The sequence below is a fragment of the Rousettus aegyptiacus genome, unplaced genomic scaffold (genome assembly GCF_014176215.1).
Source record: "Rousettus aegyptiacus isolate mRouAeg1 unplaced genomic scaffold, mRouAeg1.p scaffold_m13_p_2, whole genome shotgun sequence".
Lineage (NCBI taxonomy): Eukaryota > Metazoa > Chordata > Mammalia > Chiroptera > Pteropodidae > Rousettus > Rousettus aegyptiacus.
In genome coordinates, this window is record NW_023416295.1 from 26997192 (window position 1) to 27010959 (window position 13768).

At 34.1% G+C, this 13768-nt stretch overlaps 1 protein-coding gene across 2 annotated transcripts in view; it reads left to right on the forward strand.

The window, feature by feature from the left end:
• Positions 1 to 13768, forward strand: part of ORC2 (origin recognition complex subunit 2) — a 41079-nt gene that overhangs the window by 13294 nt on the left and 14017 nt on the right. For both annotated transcript variants that reach the window (XM_016131058.2, XM_016131059.2), the window contains exons 8-10: positions 7553 to 7613; positions 9812 to 10005; positions 11040 to 11138. In XM_016131058.2, the coding sequence (XP_015986544.1) occupies positions 7553 to 7613; positions 9812 to 10005; positions 11040 to 11138 (354 nt within the window). The remainder of the gene's footprint in view (positions 1 to 7552; positions 7614 to 9811; positions 10006 to 11039; positions 11139 to 13768) is intronic.

The window sequence follows — 13768 nt, forward strand, 5'->3', positions numbered from 1 at the left end:
TATAGGCTAAGTTCAGGGAACCCTTTATAAGAATGTGAGTATAGACATTGAGGGCCATGGTTATGGCCTGTGCAGGAATGTTCTATTTAGGCAGTCTAGGTGTGAGATTAGACATATCAGAGCCTCCTTTGTCTTTAATAATGCTTCTTTCCTGTAATATATCTTGTGTATTATATTGCTATAGAAGAGTAAAACTCATTCCCATTATCCATTCAATAACTTAGCATATTGACAAGTTCTTTTTAAAGTTGTGGATCACAACACATTATGGATCATCTTAATTACCCAAGGGACAATGAGAAAACCTGTTAACCAAAGCTAATATACCTATTATGGTAAAACAAAATCACTGTGACAGAGTCTTAACACACTGTCTTAGACAGGGGAGTTCAGGACCAAATGTAAATAGGAATTGGGGATCTGAACTCAAGAGGTTTAAGACACATCATCAAGATGGGGAACTGATTGGTGTTAGATGAAATTCGTGACATATTTTAAGATTGGTGGACGCAGTGAGGAGAGAATCTTGAACAACGTCTTACTAAAAAAATCATTGTTTGATAAGCAAACTCTTTTGTCCTGATGAGTAATTATTGTACCAGTGGGAGAGCAGATTGCCCAAATGAGCAAACTATTGAGATAAATCACTCAGCAAAAATTTCTATAACAAACAGTGAAGTTATTTATTAGTTTATAGCCCTATCTTTTTGAGCAAGAATTTTCTGAAATTGTTATTTTGACAGAAGTGTTCTCAGAACTGATAATAAGCCATATGGATGAAAGTTGTCTCAACTCTCAATTTTAGATTCAATTTAGTAGGACATGACCTGCAGTTTAAAAAGTGAAATAGAATGAAATAGACAATATCTGTTTTGTAACTATTATTTCATTATAATTTGTTTTAGTTGTATATGCACATATGTACTGGATCAAGATGGCAAAATATAAAAAAAAAATTTTAGGATCTAGATCAAAAAAATTTGAAACATAATATAATATACTTCATAAACCCTTTGGGATCAGCTCATTTATTACTATTCTTAATGTTTCAAATAAAAATTTATTAACATTTGTAACTAGTACCAACAACCTAGCACAAGACAGCAGACCTAACATTTTTGTCATATTTTCATATTGCCCAAAAGCAAAGATATTTTATATTATTAGTACCATTAAAAATTAACATATAATGAGTGATGTCAGAAGCATGCTAGCATGAGGGATCTCCCCCAATCCCTCCCCCTTGAAATTATAACAATCTGAACAGCTACAATCCAACAAATAACACCTAACCTGCAAAGAAGCACGTCTAAGAGATCTTCACATCAGAGCGTCCTAAGATGGGCCAATCATATGAGTCAGAATGATGGAATAGGCGAGAAGAGCAAAGGTGCTGTAGAATGCAGCCCAGAGCTCCCTGCAGGACAAGGAGTGAGGGGAGTTACACTGCTGTTTCTTGGCTCTTTTAAGCCCTGAACAACCCTACCTGAGTGATCAGCAACAGAGCCCAGTGATCAAGGCAGAGAGCAGGGCAGAGACTGAGCACAGAGGGGCAACAACTGTGTCTTAGCAACTGCCATTGCCAGGCATAAAGTTGAGTCACTGGAGCCTAGCTGTCTCTCCCTACCATCCCAGAGCATGCCCTCCCCCTTCCAGAGCTAGCACCCAGCTCCAGAGGAATTTGCACAACCAGAACTGAAAAACATGCACTGCAGCTGGTAACAGTGACAGGGATGGCGATATAGAAGCAAAACAGCTGAAACCCAAGGGACAGGATTACTAGGAGAGAAACAGCCATACATAGTGGTGGCCTCTCCCAATCTACCCAACCCCGACTGAGGCAGGCAGATTTGGGAGGAAACAACAGAGCACACAACTGTCTATTGGAGCAGTAACAGGGCCCTTTCAGAGGCTCGGATCTCCATCTCCCTTCACATTCTCTTGGGGATGGAGCTTTGGGACCAAAGTGATCTGGTCACAGAGGAGACACACACCTCACCAGAGAATAAAGGCCATTTTAACCTCAAAGCAGAAATCCAGGAGGCTTGGGCACCACCTACTGGAAATCAAAAGAAAAACCTCTTTTTATCAACCTGCTAAAGAGAGATCACTATGTAATAAATTAAAAAAAAAAAAAAAAAAGGCACAATACATTCCCGTTAATGTCCTGTTGGAGAAATAGTCCATCAAACAACATGAACAATCAAAGCGACAAAGCAGCTCAGAAATCAAATGAAAAATATCCAGAAAATAAGCTTAAAAATATGGAAATATGCAATTTTAATGACAGAGAATTCAAGATGGCACTTCTGAAAAAGCTCAATGAGATGCAAGAAAATGCTGATTGACAGTTTGAAGAACATAGAAATAAAATCAGTGAACAAAAGGAATACTTTCCCAAGGAGATTCAAACTCTGAAAAAGAACCAAATAGAACATCTAGAGAGAAAGAACTCATTAAAAGAGATAAAGAATGGAATAGCATGCTTAAGAAATAAAACTGACCAGATGGAGGAAAGAATTAGCGATACTGAAGACAGACCCTGGAAATGATGCACATTGAAGAAGAGACTTGAGAGTGAAAAAAATGGTCAGAAAAGCAATATAAGAATAATGGGTATACCACAAGGAAAAGAAAGGTAGATAGGAACAGAAAGCATATTTAAGCAGTCAGTGAGAATTTTCCAATCCTATGGAAAGAACTGGATGCTCAAATCCAGGAAGCGAACAGAACACCTAATTATCTCAACCCAAAAAGGCCTTCTCCAAGACATATTAAAATTGTCAAAATTAATGACAAAGGAAAAATCCTCAAGGCAGCCCAAATAAAGAAAACTGCAACTTATAAAGGAAAACCCATTAGATTATTATTGGACTTTCAGCACAAACTTTACAAGCGCGGAGGAAGTAGAACCAAATATTCAAACTATTGAGGGGAATTACCAGTCAAGAATAATATATCCAACAAAGTTCTCCTTTAGATATGAAGGAGAAATAAAGACCTTTTCAGACATACAAAAGCCGAGGAAATTTTCCGCCCTATGGCATGCATTACAAGAAATATTGAAGGGGGTTATTCTACCTGAAACAAAAAAACCAAAATATATAACTGAATAAAATAATGAACAGGCACACAGAAACAGGAAAGTGCAACCTTTATTAAGAACTGGGTATTATAAGTTTAAATATTACATAATGGTTAAAAGTCAAAAAGAAAAACACTTTAAAGAGGTAAGACAACAGCTACTGTAACCTAGAAATGAACATACAGCATAAATAGGGATAATTAGAGACAACAAAAACAAAAGGGGAGAGGGTTAGGATCTAAATTTCCAAAGGGCAATTGAGATAAGGTGCACACAGAAGAAAAAGGACTACTATATATATAACTTTTCTTTACATAAGCTTAATGGTAACCACACACAAAATCTAGAACTGAGACACATAACATAAAACAAGAGGGAACAGAGGGAAAAACCATAAAATACCAACAAGTTAAAATAATAGACACACAAGGACAAAGAAACAATGGAGACACCGCACTACCAGGAAACAAAAGATAAAATAGTTATAGGAAAACTCCATATTTCAATAATCACTCTAATTGTAAATTGACTGAACTCACCAATAAAAAGGCACAGAGTGGCAGATTGTACCAAAAAATAAAACCCAATCATAAGAGACAAATCTTAACTGCAAGGACAAACATAGATTCAAAGTGAGAGGGTTGAAAGTGATACTCCAAGCAAATGGCATCCAGAGAAAAGTGGGTGTAGGCATACTTATATCTGACAAAATAGACTTCAGGATAAAAAAAGGTAGTGAGAGATGACAGACTCTTCATAATGATAAAGGGGACCATATATCAATATATAACACTTATCAATGTATATTCTCCTAATCAGGAAGCACCAAAATATGTAAAGCAACTATTAATAGAACTAAAGAGAAACTGACAAAAACACATTATAGTAGGGGATCTAAATCAATAAGGAAATAGTAACCTTAAATGACACATTAGACCAGTTAGACATATTGACATTCACAAAGCCTTTAATCCCAAAACATCAGATTATACATTCTTTTCTAGTACACGTGGAACATTCTCAAGGATAGACTATATGTTGGGGCACAAAGCTAGACTCAGTGAATTTAAGAAGAATGAAATCATACCAAGCGTATTCTCCAACCGTAAGTGCTTTGGAACTGGAGATCAACTGTAAAAAGAAAGCAGGAAGAACCACAGGTGCATGAAGATTAAACAACATGCTACTAAAGAATGACTGGGTCATAGAAGAAATAAAAGGAGAGATCAAGAGATACGTGGAATCAAATGAGAATGAAAGGCACATGTCAAAACTTTTGGAACATAGAAAAAGTGATAGGAAGAGGAAAGTTCATTACAGGCTTATTTCAAATAAGAAGGATCTCAAATAAACAATCTAACATTACATCTTAAAAAACTAGTTGAAGAAGAAAAATGAAGCCCAAAGTCAGCAAAAGGGAAGAAATAATAAAAATTAGAGCATAATTAAATGAAATTGAGAACAAAAAGAAAACTATAGACCAATATTTCTTATAAACACAGATGCAGAAATCCTAAACAAAATACTAGCAAACCGAATACACCAACACATTAAAAAGATTATACACCATGATCAAGTAGGCTTCATCCCAGGGGCACAGGAATGATTTAACATACACAAATCAATTAAGGCGATATACCACATAAACAAAATAAAGGATAAAAATCATATGATCATATCAATAGATGCAGAAAAGCATTTTACAAGATTTAGCATCCATTTATGATTGAATCACTTAATAAACTGGGAATAGAAGGAAAATACCTACACATAATAAAAGCTGTCCATGGTAAACCCTCAGCTAATATCATACTTAATAGTGAAAAACTAAAAACCTTCCAAGACCAGGAACAAGACAAGATTGTCTACTATCACCACTACTATTCAGTATAGTATTGGAAGTCCTAGCCAGGGCAATCAGGCAAGAGAAAAAAAATAAAAGGCATCCAAATAGGGAATGAAGAAGTCAAATTGTCACTTTCTTGAGATGACATGATTCTCTATATAGAAAACCCTAAAGACTCGACTAAAAAACTATTAGAAATAATAGTTAGAAATTTCAGGATACAAAATCCATATACAAAAATCCATAGCATTCCTATATTCTAACAATGAATTCAGAAAAAGAAATGAAAAAGAAATTCCTTTTGAAATTGCAGCAAAAAGAGTAAAATACCTAGGTTTCCTAATGAAGCACTGAAAACAATAAGGGATTATTAAAATAAATTGAAAAAGACACAAAGAAATGGAAAGATATCCCATGTTCATGAATTGGAAGAATCAACATAGTTAAAATGCCCCATCACCTAAAGCATTATACATTTTAATGCAATGTCTATCAAAATCTCAACAGCATTTTTTAAAGAAATAGAACAAAAAAATCATCAGATTGTATGGAAGCACATAAGACCCTAAATAGGCAAAGCAGTTCTGAGAAAAAAGAACACATCCGGAGACATCACACTGCCTGACTTCAAGTTATACTACAAAGCGACAATAATCAAACAGCATGGTGTTAGCAGAAAACACAGACCAATAGAACAGAACTGAGAGTCTAGAAATGAATGCTCATATAAACGGGCAAATTATTTTTGATAAAGGAGCCAAAAACCTACAATGGAAAAAGGAAAGCCTTCAATAAATGATGCTGGGAAAATTGAAAGCCACATGCAAAAGAATAAAATTAAACTTTCACCATTCACCAAAATTAAAATAGACCTGAAACAATAAATTGCATAGAAGAAAACCTAGATAATAACGAAACTCACGGATCTTGGATTTAGAGAGGATTTTATGAACTAGACCGTAAAGGCAAGGGAAGTAAAAGCAAAAATAAGTGAATGGGTCTGTATCAAACTAAAATGCCTTTGTACAACAAAAGAAACCATCGACAAAGCAAAAGAGGCAACCATCCGAATTGGAGAATATATTTCCAAACAATGCCTCTGATAAGGGCCTAATATCCAAAATATATAAAGAATTCATACAACACAACAAAAAATTCAATTAAAAATGGGTAGAAGACCTGAACAGACACTTCTTCCAAGAAGGCATACAAATGACCAACAGGCATGAAAAGATGCTCAACTTCACTATTTATTAGGGAAATGCATATCAAAACCACAATGAGATACCATCTTACAACTGTTAGAATGAATATCATCAACAGAACAAGTAATAACAAGTGTTGAAGAGGTTGTGGGGAAAAAGGAACCCTTATATACTGCTGGTAGGAATGTAAATTAGTACAACCAATTTGGAAAACAGTCTGGTTTCCTCAAAAACTTAGAATTACCATATAACCTAGCAATATTTCTTCTGGGTATATACCCAAGAAACTTGAAAACATTTATCCACAAAATGTATGCACCCTAAGGTTCGTAGCAGCATTATTCACAGTGGCCAGGACAAGGAAGCAACTGAAGTATCCTGTGATAGATAATTGAGTAAAGAAGGTATACATATATACAATGGAATATTAGCCATAAGAAAAAATGAAATACTGCCATTTGTGATACCATAGATGGATCTTGAGATACTCATGCTAAACCAAATAAATCAGACAGAAAAAGTTGAGAACCATATGATTTCACTCATATGTGGGATATAAAACTGAAAGCAACAGACAGACATGACAAACAGATTTATGGACGCGGACAGTGGATTAGTGGTTACCAGAGGGAAATGGGGCGGGGGAAGGTAGATATGGGTAAAGGAGGCCAAATATTTGATGATGGAGGGAAACTTAATTTTGGGTGGTGAACATACAATGCAACATACGTATGACGTATTATCGAATTGAAAACTTGAAACTTATTTGATTTTGTTAACCAATGTTACCCCAACAATTTTAATTAAAATTAACATTTAAACAACAGTGGACATTTTAATGTCCTAGAAATGTAATTATATTCTATGAGGAAAAAAACATGTACTCTATATTTTTATAAAATAATTAAAAACTTAAAAATAAAGAAGTAAAAAGTATAAATCTCTATTTCTCTTCTCTTCATCAAATATAATACTTTAACACCAATAAATTTCCAATACATTAAACGGTCCATTGTCATCTACATAGGAGTACCCATTTCATTGCTTATTCATCATCACCCTAAAAAAAATTCTGCTAATCTGATGAGGGAAAAGTGATTCAAAAGGCTGATATACTTATGTTTTTTTCTTTACATAATAATAAAAGTACATACATACTTTACAGATGTCTGGAATACAACTCCTAAAATCACTCTAGAAATCTTTCGGAATTTGTTGTATCATTTTTGTCGTTTTTTTCCTCCAACAAATTCATTTGTCATTGTCTTCTTGTTCTAGGAATAAGGCTCATCTAGTTCTCATGTAGTCTACTGAAAACAAAATATTTTTCTTTTCTAGCCTCTCTCTCAGGTCCATCATTAATTTTCATGTCATTATTATATGAATAAATTACATTGCTTTTTTATTTTTAAACAGAACAGTGATAAAACTGAATTTCTGTCAACCGCACCTCGTAGTCTAAGGAAAAGATTAATAGGTATGTACTTTTTACACTGAGTTTTTATAAAAAGCATGTAAACAAGAGCAATATGGTTAAGTGTATAGGATCTAGCAGACTGCTTGCTTTTTATCTTTGGTTAACCACTAATAGAGACCTCTCTGTACCTCAGTTTTTTCATTTGCAAAATAGGGATAATAATGGTACCAGCCTGAGTTGTTTTGAGATTAATTGAGATAAAGGATGTCAAAAGTTTTAATGTAGAGCTTGGCTTTGTTGTATGCTTAACAGATGTTAGCTATTATCACCTTTTATTCTTATAACTACTTATTGCTATTTCTTTTCATGAAAGACAGGATATGTTTATGTTCTCAGCTAAACTGTAAATTCCTTAAAGGTGAGGACTATATCTTATAGTTTAACTCCAGTACTTAGCACTTTATCTTTTACATTCTAGTCAGTGGCTATTGAGGTTAGTTAAAATGTCTCTCCAACAAAACAATAAGCTTTTTAGTTTGTTTTGAGACAGTTGGAAGTAGTTCTATTGATTTATTTAGAAATTTTATAATGAAATAGTTTTAAATATTCATAGTTGTACTGAATGTTATACAAAGCTAAGTAAACATATTGGTCCTGCCTTCTGGAAAATTAAAAGTGTCTATAGATTTTTAAATATTTAACTTGGGCCAAATGACTTGTTGACTTATATTTCAAAAAGATGTCAAGTTCTTTCTTGGGGCCCTTGACAATAATATTAGCTAACATTATTAAATCCATGCTGTGACCCTTTCTTTTCAAGGTATAGACTTCATAGAGTTGTTAATACTACACTATAAATCAACACAAAAATGGTAATACTAAATGATTGAATATCTGAAGCAAAAAAGATGACACGTGCAATTATGATTATTACTATTTTATGTCAAATACATCTCATGCCCTATGTTTCCTCCTAGAGCAAAGATGAAATTCCTCTTCTCAATTACCACCAAACATATATACTTACATGTATCATGTATATATGTAATAAGAGACATTTTTCGGTACCTCCGACTGCTTCTAACCCATGCATCTACCATGGGCAGCAGTCAGTGCAAATCTGAATCTGCTAAGTTATATATGCCCACAAAATCAAGCCCCCTCTTTTTTTTTTAGCATCTATATTTGTTATTTGCTGACTCTTGATATTCTGAAATATACCTTTTGTTTAAAATAAATATAGTGATTTGGTTAAAGTTATTTCACTGATATTTTGGAAGTGAACTTTTTATAATAGTTTTATACTTATTTTGATGAATGTAAATCTAGTTTTATTCTTATTTTATGAGTGTTAAACTAGCTTTATTAGTTTTGGGGAGTGGTGGCGGTGGCTATGGTTTGTTTAAAAATGTAATTGTATGGAGTGTACCTATGTGTTAGTAGTACTTAACAATAGTGGCTACCACTTATTGACTATCACTTAGGATGGCATTTTCAGTAGGTAGCAATAAAAAATTCTACAGTAGTGGCTTAAGCTATAGACATTTAAGTATCTCACATCATACAAAATCTAGAGATACACAGTTCCATGGTTGATCTAGTGACTCAGCAATGTCATGAAGGACTCAGTTTCTTCCTATTTTTTTTTGCTTTGCCACCAGCATTTTTCATCTTTAGGTTTGATACTTCATATTGCAAAACGGCTTCTATAGCTTTAAACTATGGGTATAAATAAGGGGCTTTCCTTCCATTTGGGAGGAAAATCTTTCTCAGAACCTTCCAGCAAAATTTCCTTCAAATTTCAAAGGTAGGAGGGTTACATCACCCACCCTAGTTGCAAAAGAGGCTGGGAAAGCAAGTATCTGGCAAAGGAAAAGATGATTACTAAATTATTTATTCCTTTGGGTGGAGCACATTGCTACATTTTATAAAATTGGATTTCTGTTAGCAAGGAAGAAGGAAAGAGGATGGTATTAGGTATGATTGACAGTTTCTGCATGTCGGGCATTGTCAATTGCTTTATATACATTTCAGTGTAATCTTCACAGTGGTTTATTAAATTAGGTACTATTAGCCTCATCTGATAAATGAGGAAACTGGTGCTCAGAAAACATAACTAGCTCTGGTAAAGTCATCAGCAAGAAATGACAAAACCAGAAGTCAAACTCTCTTACTTCAAAGCCCAAATTTTTCCTAATACCCCACAATGCCTCTCTGGTCAAATTGTCAAATTTTCCAATTGCATTTTTTCCGCACAGTTCCAGGGTCCCAGTCTGACAGTGAAAGTGAATATTCTTCTTCTAACTCAGAGGATGATGAAGGGGTTGCACAAGAATACGAAGAGGAAACTAATGAAGACATATCGAGCCAAAAGATTCAAGCTCAGAGTAAAGTAGTTTCAGCTCCTGTTTACAAAGAAACACCTTCTAAGAAAATGAAAAGAAAAAAAACAGTAAGTGAAGAGAGTGACTTAAACCTTCAATAAATTTGTATATTTCAAAGATAAGCTTCCCTACGAGAGGAAATCCAAATGAGGCACTCAACATATTTTTTCCTTTCACTTTTCTCAATTTTCTTAGTCTTCCACATAAATTCTCATATGTATTTGTGTCTATTTTGGACTTTCTGTCTTGGCCTGTGTGCATTCCCTATTTGTGTAACAATACCATAGTATTTGTGAAAGGTGACATCTCAATTCAGTTGTATAAAAAAGAGCTTTTAAAAATTAAAATTTTTGATTGGATAACTGGAGACAAGACTTCTCAGTATATAGCTTCTTATATAGTTTATCTTTGTAACATTGCTGATGTTTTCAAGTCAGTGTGAATAATAAATGATGGCTGTGGATCCATGCCGAGCTGTTTGGAAGAACACTACAGATACCATGGTTTGAGAAAAGGCTAATTATCTTGGTGTTCTGTGTAAAGCTTCAGAGCAGCCTAGACAGCCTACTGTTGAATGGCTTTCCATCCCTTCCTTACTGCTTTGGAGGTTAGCCCTGCCGCAAATCAGTAGAACTGGTATGAGCCCATTTACGAGAACAGTGGGCGAGTCTTTTTTTTACCTTGCTGTTGGTGGTCTTCCTTATTTTCACAGTACTTCAACGTACTAATATTTAAGAACTTGCTAGGAACTGTGTGAAGCAAAATAAAGTTTCTGGTATGTAAAACCCCTCTTTTTTTTTTTTTAAATCTAAATGGAAATTATATGGTGAAACTTAGGAATTATTTTAGAGAACAGACAACTTCAATCTAGCCATTTCTTTAACTTTTATGGTTCTAAGAGTTATTCAATTTTATCACTAGATTTAAATTTGCTTGTTCCAAAATCTGTGTTGTTGCTTCAAATAGAAAATATCGACTGCCAAATAAAGAATTTCACATATCCTATTTTATGCTAATATTACTATCTTGTTTTGATGTAATATTACTGTGTAGTTTTGATGTATCTGAAACTAAGAACTGACTTTGTTGTACTCACTTTCAGAGTGACTTAGTAGAAGAATATTTTGAAGCTCACAGCAGTTCAAAAGTTTTAACCTCTGATAGAACACTGCAGAAATTAAAGAGAACTAAACTGGATCAGGTATGTTGCAAGGAATGTTACTTAACAATTTTTCCCTATTGCAAGCTGAATAATATACTACGTAAGCAGCAAATTTGAAGAGTAAGTGTACAAAAGCAGAATTATTGTCCTGATCTAATGAAACAAATTAATGGACATAACTATTACATATTTTATTATATAAATGCTAAATGGTTCACTGGATTAGAATTCTATTTGACATACTATAGTTATACTTTTTTTCCCCTTATTCATCATTTCTTCAGGATTTATAATAATCATCAGGGACATAGTGTATTTGATATCCATGTGCCATTAATCTCCATTCTTCATTTAACCCACGTATTCATTGAACCTCACACTGGTTATAAAACAAAGACTGACCTTATTCCCTCATTTACACAACCTTGCAAAAAACAGGATTTTCTGCTTCTTGATATTATGGAAAACCTGCTTAGTGAAGTATATACCATGGTTCCAGTATCTCATTTTATAAGAAATACTTTACAGTTATACTTGTTAGGCTTTTGACTGATGCTTCCCAAAGAGAGGAGACAGAACCATCTGAGTGAGAAAATCTTTCAGTAGAATTGGGTTTGATAATCTAAGTTAAGAGATCGTTATTGGCTCACAGGGTGTCAGGATTTTCTTATTCTCTGACGCTAGATTTTAGTGCAGTTTTCTAAGGTGTACAGAGCTTTTGACAGAATTTTCTCATTGGAGAAAAGAGAAAAGAGAGTATAGGGTAAGCCCGTATGACTGGGATGACATGGTACTGTGTGGTTGTTTTTGTTTTTGTTTTGTCACCTGGCTTACTGGTACTGAGACTCAGATGCGAGACTAGCTGAAAATATGTGTCAAGAAACCAAATTCTTCCAAGGAAGAGATGGCACTAACATCTGCTTAGCGCATATATTTTTATACAAGCAACATGGGAAAAGGATAAATGGATCTAGGGTCAAAATAGGACTACATAGGACCTAGAGTCAAATAGACCTTTATGAGCATGTAAGAAACACCTGTTACCGATAATGAGGGAAGGGAAAGCTTTTCAATGATTGTGGACATGGCTAAGCAATACAATCTCAGTAGCATGTGTCAATTTATTTCTCATGTCTGTGGGTCTGCTGGGAGTTGTCTGATCTAGGATTTGTTCCATATGTCTCTCTTCATCCCTGGGCCAGCAGGCTAGCTGAGGCATGTTCTTTTCATGACAATGTCAGACATAAGAGAAGTGAAAAAACATAAAACCTTTTAAAGCCTAGGCACCAGACACTGGGCTAAGTGTCAATTCTGCCTCACTCTAGTGGCCACGGCAAATCTCATGGGTGAAAGCAAAGTCAAAGAGGAGGGAACTAGACTCCACCTCGTTAGCGGGAAAGACTACAGTCATATGGGATATGGCAAGTGGGGAATTTTGGGAGCCAATAATGTTATTCTCCACAGATAGTAAAATTTGAAATGAAAGTTTATAGATGAGATAATATTTCAGAATTCACACTCAAGTGTGAGTATGCTCTGGTAATCCAGTATAAATGACTGCTGGAAATGATTGCTTGTACTTTATCTGCTTTAAGCTTCATGGCTTTAAACTTCAGAAGGAATGAGAGAAAAAAATTTTTTTAACTACTTAACAGTTTTACTTAAAACTTATTCTCTTTAATTATGTGGATAAATAAAAACTGTACAGGCCAAAGTGCCTAGAATGTTGATCGCAACTCTAGTCTTCAGTATTAAAAGACTATTATACTTAATCAGAAACAGACTCACAAATATAGAGGACAGTCTGGTGATGGCCAGAGGGGAGGAGAAGTGGGGGGCTGGGAGAAAGGGGTAAAGGGTTAAAGAAGTACAAATTAGTAGTTGATAGATGATCACTGGGATGGGGAGCACAACATAGGGAATGCAGTCAGCATTAATGTAATGGCTAGGTGGAGAGCCAGAGGAGAGAAAGAACAATTAGGGGGCTTGTTTTCTAAACTATATAAATAAATGTCTAACCAATGTACTATATATTTGAAACTAATAATAAAATTAAATTTTAAAAAATATTATGCTTGAAGGGTAGAATCATGAAAACATGGTAGAGCTAGGATAAAAATGCACATACAGCTTTTTACTAGAGTTTTCATTTCAAAAAATGAGCTATATTTGATTCACCAGCATGAATTTCCAAGTTTTGGGTACAGGGCAGTATACCTTCCTCAGTTTATTTACATTATATTTTTTAAAACTTTGTGATACTTATCAAAGTTAAAGGATTTATTAGGAATAGCTTTTGGAGGAGCAGTGATAGAAGTTTATTTTATTAATAATAATGGTAAATTATAAAGAACATTTAATGTTTTCTAAGAATTAATATTGAATTGTTACCTTAAGCTTTTACATTTTTTCTAAATTCATAGGTTTTTAAAACTGGATTTATTGTCAAAGCTGGAAGGCAGGTTTAATCATCTCCTTATGGTAACAATCTTTTTAGAAATTAAAGTCTTATAGTCGGAATTTATAATCACATGTATGGATCTAGAAAAAACAAATTCTTTACTGTTATCACATATTTGTAATAGTATTAAAAATTTTTTTAAATTAAAAAAAAGATTTAAATCATGTTTAAAATACTATGTGTATTTAGTTGATGCAGTTATTACCAA